General features: G+C 41.9%; 1 protein-coding gene across 1 annotated transcript in view; it reads left to right on the top strand.

Annotated features, from left to right (window-relative positions):
• The window catches only part of TRPC7 (transient receptor potential cation channel subfamily C member 7), an 88,786-nt gene that overhangs the window by 15,741 nt on the left and 50,313 nt on the right, over nucleotides 1-22,732 (top strand). Inside the window, exons 2-3 of the mRNA XM_007533014.2 lie at nucleotides 13,132-13,365; nucleotides 20,010-20,274. Of these exons, the coding sequence (XP_007533076.2) occupies nucleotides 13,132-13,365; nucleotides 20,010-20,274 (499 nt within the window). The remainder of the gene's footprint in view (nucleotides 1-13,131; nucleotides 13,366-20,009; nucleotides 20,275-22,732) is intronic.

Here is a 22,732-nt window from a genome sequence, read left to right as displayed (position 1 = left end):
GATATAAGGGCAAATGCTTCCAATTTTTCACCATTAAGTATGATATTGGCTGTAGATTTGCTATATATATAGACTGCACTATCTTAAGGGATTTTCCATCTACTCCCATTTTTTGTAGTGTTTTGATCATAAAGGGATGTTGTATTTTGTCAAAGGCTTTCTCTGCATCTATTGATAGGACTATATGGTTTTTGGTCTTTCCTTTATTGATATGGTGGATCACATTGTTTGATTTACATATATTAAACCAACTTTGCATCACTGGGATAAACCCCACTTGGTCGTGATGAACAATCTTTTTAATATACTGCCGTATCTGGTTGGCTAGAATTTTGTTCAATATTTTAGCATCTATGTTCATCAGAGATATTGGTCTGTAATTTTCTTTTTTGGTTTTGTCCCTGTCTGCTTTCGGTATCAAAGTGATGTTGGCTTCATAGAAGCTGGAAGGGAGTATTCCAATGTCTTCAATCTTCTGGAAGACTTTTAAAAGTAGAGGTATTAGTTCTTCTTTGAAGGTTTTGTAGAATTCATTTGTAAAACCATCTAGTCCAGGACTTTTATACTTGAGAAGGTTTTCTGTTGGGCTGCAAGACGGAGGAGAGAGAGGAGATCCAGAGTGGAGAGGGAACACAAATCTTTATTCATGTGGATACCTCAGAGTTGGGTGAGAGCACAGTGGTTCAGGCCAGGTGGAGCTAGAAAAATGGCCGCCTCCCACTACACGCAACAACCCTTCCCTGCATCTGGTCACTGAGGTAAGAAGTGGGCAAAAAGAGAGGGGCAGAAGCAGAAGGACTTTTATGGGAGAAATTCTGGAAGTGACAAGTCGGGACAGGATTGGCTAGGAAACAAGGCACTCTGGGAATAGGGTATCTCGTGGGAATTGACAATACCCTGAGGGGAAAACATGGTGGAACAAGGCACTCCAGGAATAGAATTTCAACTCTCGCAGAAATTGACAATACCCTGAGGGGACAACATAGTGGATGGGACCGCATCTGCACAATTTCCCAACACTTTTCAATAAATGTTTCAATTTCATTAGTTGTGAGGGGTCTGTTCATATAATCTAGTTCCTCTTTATTTAATTTGGAAGTTCATAGGTATCTAGGAAATCTTCCATTTCTTCCAGGTTCTCTAGCTTGGTGGCATATAGTTGTTCATAGAAGCCTCGCATGATATGCTGAATTTCTGCAGTGTCTATTGTGATATCTCCTCTTTCATTTATGATCCAATTTATTTGGGTCTTCTCCCTATTTTGTTTTGTGAGTCTGGCTAAAAGTTTGTCGATTTTGCTCACTCTTTTGAAGAACCAACATTTACTTTCATTGATCTTTTGTATGGTGTTCTTATTTTCAATGTTATTGATTTCTGCCCTAACTTTAGTGATTTCTCTCCTTCTGGTTACTTTAGGGTTCCTTTGTTCTTCTTCTAGGTCTTTAAGATGTACAATCAAGCTGTTTATTTGTGCTTTTCCCTGTTTCCTAATGTGTACTTGTATGACTATGAACTTCTCTCTCAGTACTGCCTTAGCTGTGTCCCAAATATATTGATAGCTTGTGTCTTCATTTTGATTGATTTCTCAAAAAGATTTTGGTTTCTTCCTTTATTTCCTCTTTGACCCAGTAGTGGTTTAGTAGTGTACTGTTGAGCTTCTACATTTTGGGACTATTGCTAATCTTTTGTTGATTGTTAAGTGTTAGTTTAATTCCACTGTGGTGTGAGAAGATGCTTGAGGTGATTTCAATGCTCTTGAATTTGCTGATGCTGTCTTTGTGGCCTAACATATGGTCTATCCTTGAGAATGATCCATATGTACTTGAGTAGAATGTATATTCCATTTTCTTGGGGTGAATGACTCTGAAAATGTCCAATAGTTCTAGTTTATCTATCTCCTCATTTAGCTCCCTCATTTCTGTATTACTTTTCTGTCTGGATGAGAGTGGGGTGTTGAAGTCCCCTACTATGACTGTGTCGCTGTTAATATATTGCTGTAGCTCTTTCAGTAGATGTTTGATGTATTTAGATGGCTTCTCATTGGGTGCATAGATGTTAATAATTGTTAAGTCCTCTTGATTTACTGATCCTCTGAGCATTAAATAATGTCTATCCCTATCTTTTTTAATTCTATTTGTTTTAAAGTCTATCATGTCAGACATGAGAATAGCTGTTCCTGCCCTTTTTTGTGGGCCATTGGCTTGTATGATAGTTTTCCATCCTTTTGCTTTGAGTCTGTGTTTGACTTGTTGAGGTAAGGGACTTTCCTTAGACAACATATTGTTGGGTTATATTTTCTGATCCCTCTTCCTACTCTGTGCCTTTTAGTAGGTGAATTCAGGCCATTGACATTTATTGATATCAAAAATTGAAAATATTTTAATGCCATTCTTGTAGATTTTTAGAGTGTTCTGATACATGGCATATTTATGGTGGTCTGGCTGTTTATAGGACACCTTTCAGAACTTCTTTCAGTGCAGGCTTGGTGATAGTTGATTCTTTCAACTGTTGCTTGTCTGAGAAGGTTTTTATGCCCCCATCTAGTCTGAATGACAGTCTAGCAGGATACAGTAGTCTTGGTGGAAAACCTTTCTCATTGAGCACTCAGTAGATATCTTGCCATTCTCTTCTGGCCTGTAGCATTTGTGTGGAGAAGTCTGCTGCTAATCAATCTTATGGGTTTTCCTCTGTAGGTGACTCTTTGCTTTTCTCTTGCAGCCTTCAGGATCCTTTCTTTATCCTTATTCCTTTCCATTCTAAATATGATATGTCTTGGTGTCTTTAAGTCTGGGTTAATTCCTTTTGGGACCCTCTTGGCTTCTTTAACCTTATGTTTTATGCTATATTAGAGAAATTCTCAAATACTATGTCTTGAAGAATGCTTTCTTCCCCTCCCTCAGTTTCTTCCTCTGGTAAGCCAATAATATGTATATTATTTCTCTTGAAGTCATCCCATAGGTTTATGTTGTTGTTTTCAGTATCTCTTAATCTCTTTTTGAGATCTCTTCTTTTTTAGTTGTCTCTAATTCATCCTCGATCTTACTAATTCTGTCTTCAGCCTCATTGATTCTATTCTCTCTTCCCACTACTGTTTTCTGGAGTTCTTCTATTTTGTTACCCTGTTCTGATCCTGTTTTAGCTTGTTCAGCTAGTTGTGTTCTAAGCTTAGCTATTTCAGCTTTCAGCTCTCTAATAACCTTAAGATAATGAGTTTTTTCTTCCAGAGTCTCATTTGTTGTTTCTGCATTTCTGATGACAATTCTTTCAAACTCTTTACTCACTCCTGTGATTATTTCCTTAACTAGTGTTTGGTTGTTGACCTCATTATTTTGTGCTTCAACCTTTGGGGGGCTTTTAGCTGGACTCTTGTCCTAGTTCACTTCTCCAGTATTTCTTCTTGTTGGTTTAACCATTCCATATAGTATGTTATGAGGTCCCTCTCTCAGTACTTTTCAAACTACTGATCACTCTTGCCTGGATTGACTTGTGTCTAAGTAAGGAACTTAAAGGGTTCACAGCTGTGGAAATTGACAGTTGTTTCAATATTATTTCAATCCCTGAGTTGGAGCACAGAGGCTGTTAAATCCTCTTTTGTTCTTTTTCTTCCCTGTAGGCTATGGGAGTCTGAGGGCTTTTAAACTGTAAGTAGGCTTCTTAGCTTAATCACTTACTTCTGACCAAGAGATAAAGCAGGATGGGGGAGAGATAATATAGTGGTTATGCAAAGAGTCTCTCACATCCCAAAGATCCAAAGCTCCAGGCTCAATTCAATTTTTCTGCCAAGCTGGGCAGCACTGCTGGGACCTGTGAGTTTCTAAACAAGTTCTGTTTATAGTCTGTAGGTTCTGAGGCAGCTATTCACTATGTTCTCATCAGGAGAACATGGAAAGGCTCTCATCACACAGCCCCACCGCTAGGCCACCAAGGTGTAGATCTCCTGAGTTTCCTGGTTAGTTCTCTGTCCCCTAGTGTCAGCACAGGGCCTCCACCCTGCTGCTCCAGCCTCTGAGGGCAGTAGCAATGGAGACTCATAGTTGTGTTTGGTTAGTCTTACAGGAGTCCTCTCTTCCCTTTAGCAGTTTTTTTGTTGATAAAACAGACTGGAAGTGGAGCTCAACCAGTAAACTGCCAGACTGTTACCAGACACTTAATCTCCCCTAGGCTCCTCTCTGTCCATGAGCCACAGGTATTTGCACTCACTGGTGTTTTTTTGGGTTTTTGTAGTCCTTATAGTCCTTCCTTGTTGTGGTTCCAGATTATCTCCTTTGGTATTCCTAGTTGACCCGGGAGAGGAGAGAAACGTCTTTTTTTTTTTTTTAATCTTCTGTCATCCAGCTCTCCATGTAGGCGTCTAGTGTTACCATTAATCTCTTCTCGTGGTTGCATGGTATTCTTACTTCCCTGTACCACCTCCTCCGATGTACAGCTCTATAAAAAGTCAAATCCAATTTAAAAGAGATTACTCATTCTAGATTATTTATTGATTACAGCAAAAACCCACATGGGATTTAAGGTAGAGATGGAGGCCACAAGACAACTAAAATGATAAACCCTACAATAAAAAATCAGAACAAGAAAGCCAAGAGAAAATCATAACTAATGAAGGTTAATTTTTTTTCTAGTAAGCAGGTGTGTTCCATACATCTGTCAAATGATCAGCTTGGGTAGAGGGCACTTTGGCATTAAATGAGTCAGCGAGACCATCACTCTCAGCCTGGAGACTTAACATCAGCTCATACCATGGGATTTCCATTCTTCTATTGCTGCCTGCATCATAAGTAGCAATTCTGGGTTAGTTCATGACAAAAAACTTTCCACTGGTTATTATGGCTTGAGAGACATTACTATGCAACACTAGTAGCTCCCATGATGACTTTGAGGGCAGGAAGTCTTTCCACAATACATGCTGTTTTCCTTCTAGGAAGAGGATACTGTCATTTCTATAGCATGCTCATAGAGAACCTGGAAGTGATTTTGTTGTTGTTGTTTGGTTGATTGATGGATTTTGTGGTTCTTTGTTCATTTTCATCTTATTTTTTTTATTGTCACTAGGGTCATGGCTAGGGCACTGTGCTTTCATGAATAATCTACTCCCAGTGGCCACCCCCCCTTTTTTTTTTGCACCTCCAGGGTTATTGCTGGGGCTAAGTGGCTGCATTACAAATCCACTGCTCCTCGAGGCTATTTTTTCCCTTTTGTTGCCCTTGTTGTTTATCGTTGTTATTGCTATAGTTGTTGGATTGGACAGAGAGAAATCAAGAGAGGAGGAGAAGACAGAGAGGGGGAGAGAAAGACACCTGCAGACCTGCTCCACTGCTTGTGAAGTTACTTCCCCTGCAGGTGGGGAGCCAGGAACTGGAACCAGGATTCTTACACCAGTTCCTGCACTTTATGCCATGTGTGCTTAACCTGTTGCGCTAACACCCAGCCCCTTTTATTTTATAGGACAGAGAGAAATTGAGAAGGGAGGGAGAGAGACCAAGAGATAACTGTAGTACTTGTTTCACAGTTCACAAGGCTTCCTGCCTGCAGGTGGGGAGCAGGGACTTGAACTCCAGTCCTCAAGCATGATAAGGTGCACAGTTAAACAGGTGTACCACCACCTGGCCCCCTTCATTTTCATTTTTTATTTCTGCCACCAAGGTTATCTCTGGGGCCCAGTGCCTGCAAGACTTCAGTGCTCATGGTGACTTTTTTTTCCTTATTTATTATTTTTTTTGTTACTGTCAATTGCTTTGATAGAAGGTGAGAGACAAAGTAAGAGGGAAAAGGAAGAGAATGTAAGAAGTAGAAATACCTGCAGCACTGCTCTAGTACATATAAAGCTTACCCCAATATGTGGGAACAAGAGACTTGAACCCAGGTTCTCACATATGGTAATATGTATGCTCTGCTGGATGTACTACCACCTGACCCCCATAGCAATGTTTTCTTAAACAGACTCCCCAGTAGAGAATGTTCCACTGGTAGTATGAGACACAAATGCCCAGCATAGTTGAAAAATACAGTTAAAGGGCTAGAGAAGAAGAAAGGAAGGTCAGGAAATTCACTGTGTTCCTTTCTACTTGGTGACTTTGCCTCTCTGAACTTCATTTTTTTCTATGTGTCAATTATGAAGATCAAGATGTTCACTCTTCCCACCTCACTCACCAGGATTATAAACCCTTTGAGCACAATACTAAGTCTTAGCTCCAGAATCACACATTAAGGTTTGGTCAAGAATAAAATAGTAAAATCATATGGGCTGGGCTCCTCACCTTATTCTTCTGTCTAGATAAGACTCCCATGCAGATTACCCCTAAACAACTTGTCAAAATTTCTCCCAGCAAGTCAGACCATGTTAATGCTCTGCTTCTCACCTTTATCATCTAATTACCCAGTCTCCTCCTCCTGACCTACAGAATGGTTTTTCATGGCCTGTCAGACCTTCACTAACCTTTCCTCTTTCTAATCTCTTTTTAAGTTTTCTTAAACTTTTTTTATTTAATTTGATAGGACAGAGATAAATTGAGAGGGAAGGAGGATAGAAAAGGAGAGACACCTGTAGCACTGTTTCACTGTTTGTGAAGCTTTACCCCTGCAGGTAGGAACTGGGGAGCTTGAACCCAGGTTCTTATGCACCCCTCCTGCTACTCTCCAGTCCCACTCTTTGACCCTTAAATCAGAATGAATCTCTTGTGGTTCCCTAGTAAAGCCACCTTGCTAGCCTCTCCTCTTCTCTGAATGTTACCTATCCCTTGAATTCACTCTTTCAGTCAACAAATATGTCAGACATTCTTCTGGGTCTCATGATTATAATGCTGACTTCTCTTATATGCCTAGAACTCCACAAAGAAACCCCAAGACACTTTTTATTACAGCATCTGTCACCCTGTAGTGCTGCTGTTCATGAATACATCTGTTTCCATTGGCAGCCTGAACTTGCTGAGGAAGAGATATCATCCTAATTGTTATGATCTCAGAATGATGCCTGACAGAGTCAGTGCTCCACAGTGTTAGTGGGTGAAAGAGTTCCTGGCCAGTTTGTACCTGGGAGAGGGCATGGCAGGTAACAGCACAGTGGAGACCAAAAGCCCTGGATTGCTTGAGTGGCTTTGGGCAACTCAAGCAAGTCACCCAAATTTACGTACTGAATTTTCCATCTGCTAAGTGGAGATAATTACAATAGCTACTTGCCAAGCTATTATGAAAATTTTGCACCAGTAAAGTACTTAGCACATGGTCTGGTACCTAGCAGGTGTTCAAAATTGTTCACTTACTAAAATTAGATAAGAGGAACAACTTTGAGAATTTTTGAATCTATTAATATAGCCTTCCTTTCTAGAAAATAAATAAGTTGTAACTTTATCTGAGATCCAAATTTGTTGCAAAGGATGTACCAGAGAGTCAGTGTATAGATTTCAAACATATATTCTCCTTCCAGATTTCACAGAACACCTATGTTCTTGTCCAATGATAAAATGACCTAAAGAACATATAGGCCATCCAAGAGGTGACTTAAATAGAAGACTGACTTGCTGGGAACCCTGAGACAGTACAGAGGAAGTCCTTGGGATTAGGAATGTGAATTAAGTTTTTTAAAGGCTCAGAAAGTAGGGATCCCTTTTAAATAAGGGGGGTGGTGAGCGTGAACTGCCATTCAAACTGTGAGGCTCCATCTCAGCAGCCTGCAGGCCATTACTCAGAACCTGCCCAAAAGAATCTACTCTTTTCCCCCAATACTTCCCAGCATTCCCCAGTCTGTTCCTCTGCCAGACACCCTGTCTAATTACCAGTAACCTTGTTCTCTAGGCTTCAGGCCTCCCTGAATGAAGGGGATTTTTGCCTGAAGGAGGTACCAATGCCCAGCATGATTCCCTCATGAGTCCTTGGGCTCTAAACACTCCTCTGATTGACATGTTGGAGGCCAGAGACCTTGAAGCTCAGCTTGGATATAAACTGCTGCACTATCCTCAGTACCTTGGAAGCAGAGGGCCTAATTTCACTCACTAAAGTACTTAATTTCACACATTTCTATTTTCATTAAGCACTTCTACTGCTCAAACCCATGGGTCTATGCTACTTTTACTCATAACCTTGGAATAATTTAAATTATCCTGGGTGAATTAATATTTAAATCTAGGAAGACTGGCATGGGCATTTGGCCATGGAGGAAGTGATTTGCAATGCACAATAAGGAACAACTATATTGGTCAGAAAAACGCTATAAATAATTTGCATTTCAGATGCACAGAGCTATTAGTGTTTGAAATTACTGCAAAGCCTCAAGAAGAAAAATCAAGAGGCTAATCTTAGATTATACACTCAATAAGTCACAAGGAAGAAATCCTTTAGGGTCATAGCAATCCCAAAAGTGTTAATCTATGAGTCTCCTAGTACTCAGCTAAATTAAATTCCACTGGCACATCAGGAATTTTTAACTGATAAATTAAGGAAAGCAACTTTTTTTTCCAATCTATAACTTTTTTTTTTGTCCCCAGGGTTATTGCTGGGGTTGGTGCTTGCACTATGAATCTACTGCTCCTGGAGACCATTTTTTGCATTTTATTAGATAGGACAGAGAGAAATTGAAAGAAGACGGGAGATACAGAGGGAGAGAGAAATATAGATACCCACAGACCTGCTTCATCACTTTTGAATGACCCCCACCCCACCCCTGCCCCAAAGGTGGGAAGCTGGGGGCTCCAACCCAGATCCTGTACGAGTCTTTGCACTCAGTATTACATGTGCTTAAGTGGGTATGCCAACACCTGGCCCCTCCACATTTTTCTAATAACAATGAAAAACATCTTTTTGAACAGGCATAGATTAAATCAATGTTAAGATTTTTTAGTGGGGCCAGTAGAGTGCATATTTTCTCATGCTCAAGGAGCCAGGTTTGAGCCTTCAGCACCACATGGGAGCATCATACACAGCACCAGGGGAAGCTCCATGAATCCTAGGTAATGTTATCTCTCCTTCTTTCTCTCTCCTCCCACTCCCCAACTTAAAAATAAAAATATTTTTAAGGGACAAAAAAAGTCCTCTTGGAGCAGTAGAATCAAATAAGTGAGTGGACCTAGTAAAAACAAAAAATTTAAAAAGGGGGGGGGGAACCAGACAGTGAGTAACATACCTGATGAACATACATGTTGCCATGTGCAACTATCCAGATTCAAGCCCCCAGCCCTCACCTGCAGTGGGTGAGCTTCAAGAGTGTTTAAGCAGTGCTGCAGGTACCTCTCTGTCTCTCTCCTCTATCTCCCCCATTCTCTCTCAATTTTTCTCTGTCTCTATAAGACTAAAAATTAAAAAGTATAAAAGCAGACTAAAATAAAATAAAATTTTAAAAGCCTTTAAAAACGTAAATTTTCTATAGTCCAATAAAATAAGTAAGTGAATTTACTTCCATTGAATTACTATACAAATTTTGAAAGGGTAAAAAAAAAGTATGAATTCCTTAATAAAGGGGTTGAGAGGTGTGTGTGTGTGTGTGTGTGTGTGTGTGTGTGTGTGTGTGTGTGTGTGTGTGTGTAAACAGATATGCAATATTTTGGGATGTTTCCTACTAAGGAAACTTCAATTGGATACAGCCATGCAGATCTTAGAATCTATTTTCATCAGACAAAGCCAGAACTTTTCTAAACAGCTGTTCTAATATTATCTCTCCTCTAGAAAAAACATCTAGTTTCAACTCCTTTTATTTGATGGAACACTTTAACCAGAAAAAAAATCTGATTAAAGCAGTCCCTAGGCAGAGTCTGAGAGGAACAGAGACAATCAGTCAGCTCATCACTCAAATGCAGCCAGATGTGGCCTGTGACCAAGCTGGCCAGGCTTCTGCAGTGATCCTTCACTCCCAGCCCTGTCCTTGACTGGAGGCATTAGTCAGCTGAGGCTCCAAAGGTCATTGTATTACAATGTAGGAGAGAAAAACGAGAGAGCGAGAGGGAGAAAGAGATAGGGAGGAGGGAGAGGGAGAGACTGAGATCTGGAAGAGACATGAAAGAGAACAGGAGCAGAAAACTACTAAGGAACAGCTGTGTAGACCTGCTGTGCCAGAAAGGAGGACACAGTGCAATAGTGGGAGGTCATGGGAAGGTTGACAGTCTAACTGTATCTGATTTTACCTTGGAGTTATTATAACTACACTGCATCAGGAGGGATTGCAATGGGGTCTGTGTGAGGATGGAACTGCCATGAGAACTGAGAGGCTAGTATGGATCCATGGAGACAGTGCAGTGAGTCAGGACAGCAAGACAGATCAACATTTCATGCACAGATACATTTAGAGCAAAGGGAAGAATGAGAATGACCAAAACCTTGGAAATCAGGATTTTCGAGAATCAGGTAAAGGCTGAGCTACAAAGAAAGCTGCTTGCTAAAGACCTTCCTACATATTACCTACTTTGGAACCAGGTTTATTTTCTGGAGAGACATAAAAACACAATGGTGAAGAATATGGACTCCAGAGGCAGACCATCTGTATTCAAATTCTCACAATCTCTTGCCTGGACACACTGTAACTTTCTGTACCTAATCTGAAGACAGAGTTCACTGGGAAAGGTGTGCAAGATTCACATCTGAATCCTGGCACCACACAGATGCCATAGCACCAGAAAGGTCCCTGATGCTGTGGTGTCTTTTACTCTCTATCTGAAAGAAAAAATGACTCAGAGTAGTCAAATGATAGCACATGCTACACACACAAATCTTTTTGTGGGCTTGTGACATATCAGTTGTCAAACTGGGATAATGGAATGTACTTCATAGGGTTGTTGCAAAGATTTAAGGGAGTTTACATGAGATATATATGTGTATATGCATTTATATGTATGTGTACTTAGAAGACAGTACTTCTAAAATGTTCAGAGTTTTAAATCTTCCAAATCAGCTTAGTTTTAATAGTTTTAAGAATAAGAAGGAACATCATCAGTTAACCAATCACCTATGTGTCAGTTAACTATACAAACATTTTACACCATAAACAATAATCTTTGCAATAGCCCTGCAAGGAGGTTTTTCTTTTTGTCCTTATTCAATAAAAGTAGTACATTCCATAATAAGCCATATACTTAATTTTAAATTTTCTTGTAATCACATTATAAAACATAGGTGAAGTAAGTTTTATCTAACCCAACATATCAAAAATATTCCCATATGTAATCATTATCAAAATCACTCTTTTGTGTACTAAATTTTTGAAGTCTGGTATACATTTTCAAATATACAGCACTTCCCAATGCAACTGGCCATTTTTCCAATGCTCAGTATCCACAAGTGGCCAGTGACTTTTCATGTCACTCGATATAGGTATAAAAGAGTCCAAACCAAATTATTAACCCAAGTTATACTTGGAGCTAAGGTAGGGAAATTAGCACTACTATGTTATATACCTTAGTGTTTTTTGATATGTAACAATAAAGATATATCTTTAAAATCCCAGTGATTTACTGTAAAAGGAGGGGAATAAAACAAACAGAAAAAACCCTAATCAGCAAAAATAATAATAATAATAAAATGACAACAGCATAGAAATATAAATGAAAGAATTATAATCTGAAAATTAGAAGAACTAGCATTGGGGCTGGGTAGTGGCACACCCGGTTAAGCACACCTGGGTTCAAGTCCCTGGTCCCCAGGCCTCACAAGTAGTGGTGCAGTACAACAGGTGTCTTTTCTTCTGTCTGTCTGCATGACCTCCTTCCTCCCACCTTCTATCAAAGAAAAGGGGAAAATGACCACCAGGAGCAGTCATCATCTAGGCTCTGAGCCCCAATGACAATCCTGGCGGTATTAAATAAATATATTTTTTTAATAAGAAGTGAGGTCTTGGTCATATGTGGGATCTTCAGAATGTTCTTTCACAATCATACTCCAGTTTTCTTCTATTTAACTTAGAGGCTGCAGTGAAAACATAATAATCATATAAAAAAACCCTAATGCCTAAGGCTCCAAAGTCCCAGAATGAATCGCCCGAACGACTATTCTGTCTTTCATTTTTTGCCACCAGGTTTATCACTGGAGCTCAGAGCTGGCACTACAAATATACCAACACCCCACCCCCCACCCCCGTTATACTTGAGAGAGAAATTGAGAGTGGAAGGGAGACAAAGAGGGGAAAAGATAGAGATAGACAGCTGTAGCCCTGCTTCCCCACTCTCCCACTACAGATGGAAAGCAGAGGTGGGCCTCAGCCTCAAACCCAGGTCCTTGTGCTTGGTAATATGTGTGCTTACTTTTCTATTTCCACCAGGATTATTGCTGGGTCTTGGTGCCTACACAGTAAATCCACCTCTCCTGGTGGCCATTTTTCCTTGTCTTTCTTTTATTTATTTTTTTTAATATTTATTTATTTTCCCTTTTGTTGCCCTTGTTGTTTTTCATTGTTGTTGTAGTTATTATTGTTGTTACTGATGTCGTCGTTGCTGGATAGGATAGAGAGAAACGGAGAGAGGAGGGGAAGACAACGAGGGGGAGAGAAAGATAGACACCTGCAGACCTGCTTCACCGCCTGTGAAGCGACTCTCCTGCAGGTGGGGAGCCGGGGCTCAAACCCGGATCCTTACTCCGGTCCGTGTGCTTCGCGCCACGTGCGCTTAACCCACTGTGCTACCGACCTACTCACCATTTATTTATTTTTTGATAGGACAGAGATGGGAGGAGGAGTTAGAAAGGGAGAGAGACAGAGAGACACCGAACACTTGCAGTACTTCACCGCCTGGGGCAAGCCCACCCCCATCCCCCACCCATCACAGGAGGGGAGGCGGGGGCTCAAACCCAGCTCCTTGAACATATGTATCGCTGAACCACTATAAACCAGAGCTAAGTTGTGCTGTGGAATAATAATAATAAATAATACAGTTTTAGAACTGGATGAACCTTTTCTCCAGACATACACACCTTCCTAAAATGTATACCTGCCAGCCACTGCATATCTTCAGTATTGCCTCCAAGATCCAATCCACATTTGAGAACTTCCTCTGTGCAGAGACTGAACTGTGAAGAGGAGGGGCAGGTGACACACCTCCCTGCAAGCCTGTGGACTCTGAATCGCTCGCCAAAGGCATGCATGCGCGATCTGTGCTCAGCTGGCTGAAAATATTCCCGGCTCCAAGAAGCTTGCTCTCACACTCTTGCCCTCTCTCACAGGAATGATCTGGTCCGAATGCAAGGAGATCTGGGAGGAGGGGCCGCGGGAGTATGTGCTGCACTTGTGGAACCTGCTGGATTTTGGGATGCTGTCCATTTTCGTGGCCTCCTTCACCGCGAGGTTCATGGCCTTCCTGAAAGCCAGTGAGGCCCAGCTTTATGTCGACCAGCATGTGCCGTACGACACGCTTCACAATGTCTCACTTCCACCGGAAGTAGCTTATTTTACTTATGGTGAGTGGCGGCTGTAATGTGTTATACACCCTGTGGCTTCCGGGCTTGGTCAGAAACCCTAAGGGCAACTGGTTCCCGCCTCAGGTGATTTGTAACTTGCATGCTTTCATCTGGCCGCCTGCCTAAGAAGTCAGCTTCCCTCCCTCCCGCCTCTCAAAAATCTTAGCACCGGCAGCTCAGCCCACTGAATAAAAGGTGGCGATGAAGCCTGTGTTGTCTAGTGTTAGGAAGTACGGATTTGTTTGGGAAGGGATCTTGGAACTTTTCTACGAAATTTTACTTTTGTGTTTTTATTTTCCAGGGTACTAAAGCTATGGCTTATAGTGCAGTGGACTGAAGCTGGGGCTTGAGAGCCTCAGGCATGAAAGTGCTTTGAATAGCCATTATACTATCCCCCTGCCTTCCTCGCCTCCTCCCACCCCAAACTAACATTTCATACAAAAAAGGCTATGTATAAATAGAAGACTTCTCTTTCTTTTTTTAACTAGTGATTTAATATTGATTTACAAGATTGTAAGATAATAGGGGTATAATCCCATACAGATCCCACCACCAGTGGTCTGTGTTCCATCCCCTCTATTAGAAGTTTTCCTATTTTTTATCCTTCTGAAGTTATAGGCCAAAATTCTTCATGGGGTGCAGAAGGTGGAAAGTCTGGCTTCTGTGATTGCTTCTCCCTTAGACATGGATGTTGCTAGGTTGATCCATACCTTCAGACTGTTTCTGTCTTTCCCTAGGGAGGTAGGGCTCTGGGGAGGTGAGGTTCCTGGACACATTGGTGAGGTCATCTGCCCAGGGAAGTCAGGATGGAATCATAGCAGTATCTGCAACTTGGTGGCTAAAAGGCGGTAAGATATATATATATATATATATATATATATATATATATATATATATAACAGGAAAATTTCTTCAATAAACAGAAATCTGAAGGTAGGAACAGAGCAGATGAAATTAGGGGTCTTTGGGTGGAAAGAAGCTAGAAATTCTATTTTAGGTATATTCCAAAGGGTCCATGACTTTAATAATTTTTGCCTGAGCCTCATACCTAATATATAGATGGACTGAAAATACTGAGTTGAGAAAATAACTAGAAAGCTGGATTAGGGCAGAGAGTAGCTCCCAAACATGAGAAAAGTATATAAATACCATTAACTGTTTACCCCACCAATTTGACTTGGGGCGTATATCATATATATCCATACTTAGCACAGGAACCTGTGTGACCTCTGAGTCCCTGTCAGTCTGAGCTCATAGTCCATAGTTACAGCTGGGAACATTCTAGGCTAGGACATTGCAGGAACATTTCAGGACCAGTCAAGTGGCGGAGTAGTACCCAGCCTCCCTTCAGAGAGTGGCTTTACAGTGAGGGCAAGGTCCTAGACAGGCCCACAAGAAGGATTATGTCAGACCTTCCACTTTCTGCACCCCATAATGACCCTGGGTCCATACTCCCAGAGGGTTAAAGAATAGGAAAGCTATCATGGGAGGGAATGGGATACGGAGCTCTGGTGGTGGGAATTATACCCCTCTTATCCTATGGTCTTGTCAGTGTTTCCATTTTATAAATAAATAAAGTCTTATGATGAGGTTCCTGATGGAAGTGACCAATGATAGTGGAGAGAGGAGTCTAAGAGAGGAGTCTAAGCCCATAATATCTATGTATAAATCCAAATATCTATGTGTAAACCCAAAACTTCCCTGACTAGAGGTCCAGACAATGTGGTGGCCTGGTATTGGCCAAAAAGGCCATCATTAAAGTGACCAAGACTTTTCCTTCTGTGTTAAGTTCTTGTGTTTTGCATCATCCTGCCTCCTCATTTCCAAAGTCCATTTTTGTGGCAATTTAGCTTCTGAAGAGAGGACTTAAACCACAAAACTATTCAGCATAACATAACAGAATGAGATCTTAAAGATAATAAGAATTAGTAACATTCATTTGTAGAGGGTATGTATATGTTTTATACTATAGTTGCCAATCCTTGCAATAATATCTCTGCAAAAAAAAAAAAACAGTTTTTCTTTTTTTGTCCCTATTTTATTAATGAAGAAACAGGCAAGGTTCACAATATTCCTGGAAACAGAATTACATTGGGGAATAAGGGATCTATCTGGACATGAAGTGAAAATTATATATAGACTGGCATAGTGGGTATGTTCCCAGACTTCGAAGTTAGAGAGACCTGAAATCAAACATTCCTCCCCATCACACAGTGACATCCCTTTACTTGGCTTTTCTAAGTCTTTGTTTTCTAGTATGTAAAACTAAGCTAGTAGCTATGTTTTTAAAAAGTGTTTTGATGATTAAGGTAATATGAAGAATTTTGCTTTGAAAATATTAAGTGGTCACTAAATGGTGTCAATTAATATTCCTGATACCTCTCTGATCATTTTCTTGCTCAAAGGCTGTACTTTCTGTACTAACAAAGAAAGATAAGAAAAAAAGAAGAAACAGTAACTGTTTCTTATTGTTACCAGTAAATCAGCTGGATACTTAGTAGGCATCCAGTACAGCTATTATATCATAAGTGGTTTGTGTCAAATATTAGATAAAACCACAGGTTCCTGCCACCACATAATCTTCATGGTCAGGTACAGTGATTGCCTGCAGGAACTTGGCCACTTAACACAAGATACTACTCATATTCACTGTAGACTGTGTTGTACAAAATATATTACATGTAAATGTGAATGTGGTAGTAGGATAAACCCCCACTAAGAAATGAGAGTCTTGTTCTACTACAAATCACTCACTGAATTTGCTGCTTTAGCAAATTCACACTTTTCAAAAAAAAAAAATGGACTCATATATTTTCACTTGTATAGTGCTGAGGGTTCATCAAAGAAAGAATTTTGACAATGTATCTAAAACTTTTTCTGATGCCATGATTTAAGCTGTAATATTGTCCACTTGGGACTTGCATTATTTTTACAGAATGTACTAAGGTTTCGCCTAGCCCAAAGTATCATATATTACACTTCATTGCCCTTGCTTTTTTTTTTAATCTGATAATTATTGACAAGACTGTAGGATAAGAAGGGTACAATTCCACTCAATTCCCACCACCAGAGTTCTATATCCCATCCCTTCCATTGGACGCTGTCTTATTCTTTATCCCTCTGGGAGTATGGACCCTGGATCATTATGGGGTGCAGAAGGTGGAAGGTCTGGCTTCTGCAACTGTGTCTCCACTGGACATGGGTGTTGGCAAGCCAATCCATATTCCCAGCCTGTTTCTATCTTTCGTTGGTGGGGCATGACTCTGGAGAGGTAGGGGAGTCCAAGGTACATTGGTGAGGCCATCTCCCCAGGGAAGTCAGGTTGGCATCATGATGGCATCTGCAACTTGGTGACTGAAAAGCATTAAGATATAAAGCAGAAAAAATTGTTTAATAATCAGGAACCTAAAGGTATGGATATAGAAGATGATATTTTGGGTCTCCATTTTGGTAAAAGCTAGGAAGTCTTTTTGAGGTCTATTCCAAGAGACCCATCACTTCACTAATCTTTGCCTGAGCCCGACAGCTAACATGCAAGTAGGCTAAAGGTATTGTCTGGGGAGATGGTGTCAGATTGGTACCCTCCTCACCTACTTCCTATTTCACTTCCCTCAATTACTCTAAAGCTAACCTTGTCAGACAAAGTAAGGACTACAAAAGCTGGATAAGGGCAAGAGACTGGCTAATGTTGGCTCTTATTGTCACTACCATGCTGTCCCATCTTCCAGAGCCCTAGTCAGGGAAGCCTGTGATTCCCACATAGACATTATAGGCCTAGACCTCTAACAGATCCCTCTCTCTACCATCACTGGTTATCTACATCAGGAACAACATATTGGACTCTCTTGTGGACTTCCATAGGACCTAGTCCTCAATGGTACAACAATGGTAAGGACTTCCCCACTCTCTGAAGGGAGGTTGGGCCAACATACTCTGCCACTTAAGGAAGACTGGTCCTGAAATGAGTGCAGCCTAGAATGTTCTTAGCTATGACCATGGAATGCAAGCTCAGACTACAGGGATGCAGAAGTTACACAGGCTCCTGTGATGAATATGGGACCCAAATCAGATTGAGGGGGCTTACAGTGTATTTGTATAATTTTTCCATATTTTGGAGCTACTCTCTTCCCTGATCCAGCTTTTTGGTCCTATTTCCATCTGTGACACCATCTCCCCAGACAGTTGTCCTTGCTTTGATTACTCCTCCTATGCCCTTGGAAGTAGGTTCCATGTGGTCCCTTATGCTCCAATAGTGGGGGAAGAGAGCCCTCTTGTGGTTACTGGGAGAGTGAACTTTTCCAATCTTGAACAGCACCAAATTTTTAAGATTGTGACAGAACTTTTTTTCTTGTAGGGTTTCAGAAAGAAAATCCTTTTGTCTAGATCATTACAGTTCTCTTTTCTTCTAAACCAATCACAACTTATACAAGCCTGTCCATGTACAATATTTTTTACTGAAAGTTCTGACCTGACCACTGGAGTTTGATGACAACTAAAATCTTTCTTAACAGATTATAGACAAGACTTTACTAATTATAACTGAGGTTTAAGATGGTGATTTATAGGGTTCAGAAGGAATAATCCCCTTTTTTAGAGTCCGAAGAAGCCAAGTTATGTTTCATGTTATCTAAATGTGTTATTTATTCATGTAGGGCAGCAGTTGCAATAGCATAATTTCCTTTCCTGCTTGTCTTTCAGACTTCTGAGTTATGACCTTTATGAGAACACAGACACTGTAATTTTATTATATTTCCAAATATAATTTGGAATGCACTATGTGAAACTTTGTGACAAGCAGAGCCTTAGCTTCCCTTACTAAAGGTTTCATACTGATCTTTATTATTATAATTGTTTAACAGAGTCTAGTTTTGAAAATAAAGAACAGAAATCTACCACCGCCATCTCCCTTGGGGTGCCAAGAATTGCTACGTAATACCCTTGCTATCTGCATTTACCTGATTCTGAAAGGGACCCCATACCCCAAATCCAATCTTTAAAATGGCAATAATAATATTTGCTCCATGGGGCTGTTGTGAAAATTACAGCTAATGTAAGTATAAGGGCTAATTTAGGTTTCTTGATGTTTCTCAATTTAAGTTTCACTTAGCATTTCTCAACAGGGACATTATTGGCTTTTTCAGCAAGGCAATTTTCATGGTGTGGGACTGGAGTGTTGTAGAATATTAGCATACCAGTAATGCTCTTACCAGTCATAATAACCGTAAAGGCCCCGCACACATCCCCAGGAGGAAGGCACTGCCTTCCTTGAGAATGAGTCTGTGTCCTGACCCACCAAGGCAGCTTTTTGGAGGTAACTGAAGCTCTTTATACCCTTAGACTAGTAGCAGGGTAGTACTGAATATTTGCTCTGCTTCAGGAACTCCGCTGGGGCAGATCAGGCTTTCACTGACCCCAAGAGAGGTCCAGGACTTTTGCCACCTGGAACAGGTCTGTCTTCACGACCTACCCAGTAATCAGATAAGTCACCACTTCAGAGACCTTAGATCAATCACGAAGCAACTCTCTCAGACACATGCAACCTGAAAAAAACAAACCCCAGAGGGTTTTCTCAGGTAAGGATCGTCAGAGTCCAGGCCGCCCAGGTGAACTCACTTGTCCTAATGTGAAGCCAGTTTAAAAGAATGCTGATCAGCACCTGCTGTGTGTCAGGTCCTATGCTAAGCATTTTGGATGTGTGATTTTTACTTCCATTCACCACAGCCCTATGAGGGTGATGATATAGTCCCGAATTTCCAGATGGGAAAATGAGGCAAAAAACAAAGCAAATTGACTTGCTCAGAGTCATCTAGTCATTTTCTTTCTCTTTCTTTTTTCCTCTTTTTTTTTCTTTCTATTTCCACCAGGATTATTACTTTTTTTTTCTTTCTATTTCCACCAGGATTATTACTGAGGTTCAGTACCTACACAATTCCACTGCTCCCAGTGGCCATTTTTTAAATTTCTTCTTTCTTTTTCAGTAGAGATAGGGGCAGGGGAAGAGGTAGAAAGACAATTGTAGCACTGTTCCACTGTTACAGAAGCTTCCCCCTCTGCAGATGGGAACTGGGGGCTTAAACCCTGATCCTCACACACGGTAATGGTAATATGTGCACTCTACCTGGTTTACCACCACCCAGCCCCCATCCAGCCATTTTCAACATCAGATCTGCCTAATTCCAAATCCGTGATCCTCTTCAACACTGCCTTGTGAATGGGCTGACTTCTGCTCATGGATCTCACACACAATAAGGAGGACAGTACTGCAAGCAGCACCTAAGTGCTATGACCGTGGTGCCCAGAGTGCTGTGAGAACTGACCAAGCAGCAGGGAGGCTGCCTGAGGCTGTGGAAGGTCATAAGAGACTTCCTGAAAGAGACTAATACCTGAATAGAGTCCTACAGGATGACTAGAAATAGAAATGGAGGAGGGAGAGGGTGGGACTGTTTCAGGCAGATGGATCAACAAATTGCTGAGGCAGATGCCACTCAAGGAGAGGGTGGCCCCTTCAGTGCACTGAGGTCAAAGTCCAGGGCAGGATTGGCAAATGATGAGTGAGGTTTACAGACCTCCAAAGATGCCTCCCTGGTTTCCCTGCCAGAGTAGATTCTGTCTCCCAGTAAGTAACACAGACTCCTTTCTTTCAGCCAGGGACAAGTGGTGGCCTTCAGATCCCCAGATCATCTCAGAAGGGCTGTACGCCATAGCTGTCGTGCTGAGCTTCTCTCGGATCGCCTACATCCTGCCAGCCAATGAGAGCTTTGGGCCCCTGCAGATCTCCCTGGGAAGAACTGTGAAAGATATCTTCAAGTTCATGGTCATTTTCATCATGGTATTTGTGGCCTTCATGATTGGAATGTTCAACCTGTACTCCTACTACCGAGGTGCAAAGTACAATCCAGCGTTTACCACGTAAGTATCCCAGGGCTCTCGCTCTGGGTGGCCCAGTAATCCCTGGGAGTGTCTTACAGATCCCATTCCCTCCCCTGATAGCTTTCCTATTCTTTAACCCTCTGGGAGTATGGACCCAAGATCATTGTGGGATGCAATAGGTTGAAGGTCTGGCTTCTGTAATTGCTTCCCCAGTGAACATGGGCATTGACAGGTTGATCCATACTCCCAACCTGAGAGACTCACTTTTTATGGTCACTTCTAAAGCTTAAAGACAGCTTTATTCAAGCTGAGCTGAAAGTTCAGGTTCTAGATTTGAAAGAACAGAAGAGGGATGTGAAACCCTCGCTTTAGGGAGTCGGGCAGTAGCGCAGCAAGTTAAGTGCATGTGGCGCAAAACACAAAGACCAGCATAAGGATCCCGGTTCAAGCCCCCGGCTCCCCACCTGCAGGGGAGTCGCTTCACAGGCGGTGAAGCAGGACTGCAGGTGTGTAGTTTTCTCTCCCTCTCTTTGTCTTACCCTCCATTCTCCATTTCTCTCTGTTCTATCCAACAACGATGGCATCAATAACTACAACAATAAAACAACAAGGGCAACAAAAGGGAATAAATAAATAAATAAACATTTTTAAAAAAAAGGAAAAAAAGAAACCCTCGCTTTGCCAAGTGAGTGCTGTGTAGCCATGATCACACTCATTCACTTATCTAAGCTTTAGTCTCCTGTTTGTAATGAGGATAGTAATTGTGTCAGCTTATGGGGAGAGTAGCAAAATTCAGTGAGCCACATAGTCATCTGGAGGTAAGTGAGAAGAATTATTATTGCTGATTGCTGATGCTCTCTGTCATATTATCTAGAAAACAAAACTCTGGGCAAATTTTACATACTGGCATTTTACCTGAGTGAGGGAGTTGCAATGCAAATGGAGTAAGACTAAAGGATAAAGGAAAGGGATATATGGAAACAGGAAAAGTTAATGTAGGATGCTGATTTGGCCACCACTAGGTGTGTGGGAGCACACAGCCTCGTCACAGCAGACTTCTCTAGCTGAGTGGATAAGTGCACCTATTGCAAAACAGCCCATCAGGGGACAAATAGAGACCTCACCACAGGTCTTTCGCATCTACTGCCTTTCATTAGTCAGCTTCCCTCCATAGGACATAAGTTCACCTGCATTCCCAGGGCAGCCCTGGGGAGCTCCCCTGGGGAGCCACCCTGCAGAGTCAGAGAGGACTGCACTCAGCAGCTCTGTGTGCCTGGCTGGGCACGGCCTGATGTATCACTTGGTTCAGCATCAGCAGGGAAGGCGCAGGCCAGGATGACAAAAGCCATGTGGTTCAAGCATGAGATGAGGCTCTGTCAAGCTGACTGACATGGTGGGTTAGAAGTAGTGGATAGTGGTCCGGGAGGTGATGCCGTGGATAAAACATTGGACTCTTAAGCATGAGGTCCTGAGTTCAATTCCCGGGCAGTACATGTACCAGAATGATGTCTGGTTCTTTCTCTCTCTCCTCCTATCTTTCTCATTAATAAATAAATAAAATCCTTGAAGAAGTAGAAGAAGGAGAAGTAGAAGGAGAAGAAGAAGGTCAACAACAACAAGATGATGATGATAGATTTCCCTATGGAGGTGGCGCCGTGCTGAGTCCATGTGCACACAGCCTGGAGCACCTCCCTTCTGAGAGCAGGGGATGGCAGGCAGTCTCCCGTGGGGGGTGGGGGGGCTCTTTAGCAGTCAGCAATGGTAGAGTGTTAGAACTGAGTGCATCCTGTCACAGACATTGATGACCTGAAGCCAGGTCACTTGATCCATCTGAGCCTCTGTGTCCTCACCTGCAAAAGGAAATGAGTGTGGGCCAGGAGGGGGTGCAATGGGTACAGTGCCAGTCCTGAGTTTGATCTCTGGTACTGAATATTCCAGAGGAATACTTTTTTCTCTCTCTCTCCCTCTCTCCCTCTCTCTCTCCCTCTCTCCCTCTCTCTCTCCCTCTCTCCCTCTCCCGCTCTCCCTCTCTCCCTCTCTTCCTTTCCCCCTCTCCCCCTCTCCCCCTCTCTCTTTCACCTTCTCCCCCTCTCCCCCTCTCCCCCCTCCCCTTCTCCTCCCTTCCCCTTCTCCCCCCTCTCTCCCTCTCTCCCTCTCTTCCTCTTTCCCTCTCTCCCTCTCTGCCTCCCCTTCCCCTTCCTCCTCCCCCATCTCTCATTAATGAATACAAATTTAAAATAAATTCAAACAGAAGGCATTGCTTTGCCACGTGTGCAGCCTTGGTTTGAGCCCAGCCTCCACTTCATTGAAGAAAACTTCAGTGCTGTGGTCTCATTCCCTCTTTCCATCTGTCTCTCTCCTTCTTTGTATCTCTATAAAGTAAATGAATAGGGGGCCACATAGTGGTGCACCTGATTAAGTGTACATAGTACTCAGCATAAGGACCCCTGCAAGGATCTGGGTTCAAGCCCCCTGGCTCCCCAGCTGCAGCGGGATG

The sequence above is a fragment of the Erinaceus europaeus genome, chromosome 2, assembly GCF_950295315.1.
Source record: "Erinaceus europaeus chromosome 2, mEriEur2.1, whole genome shotgun sequence".
Lineage (NCBI taxonomy): Eukaryota > Metazoa > Chordata > Mammalia > Eulipotyphla > Erinaceidae > Erinaceus > Erinaceus europaeus.
Note: the sequence above shows the minus strand (reverse complement) of the source record. Positions and strands in the feature narration are given on the sequence as shown.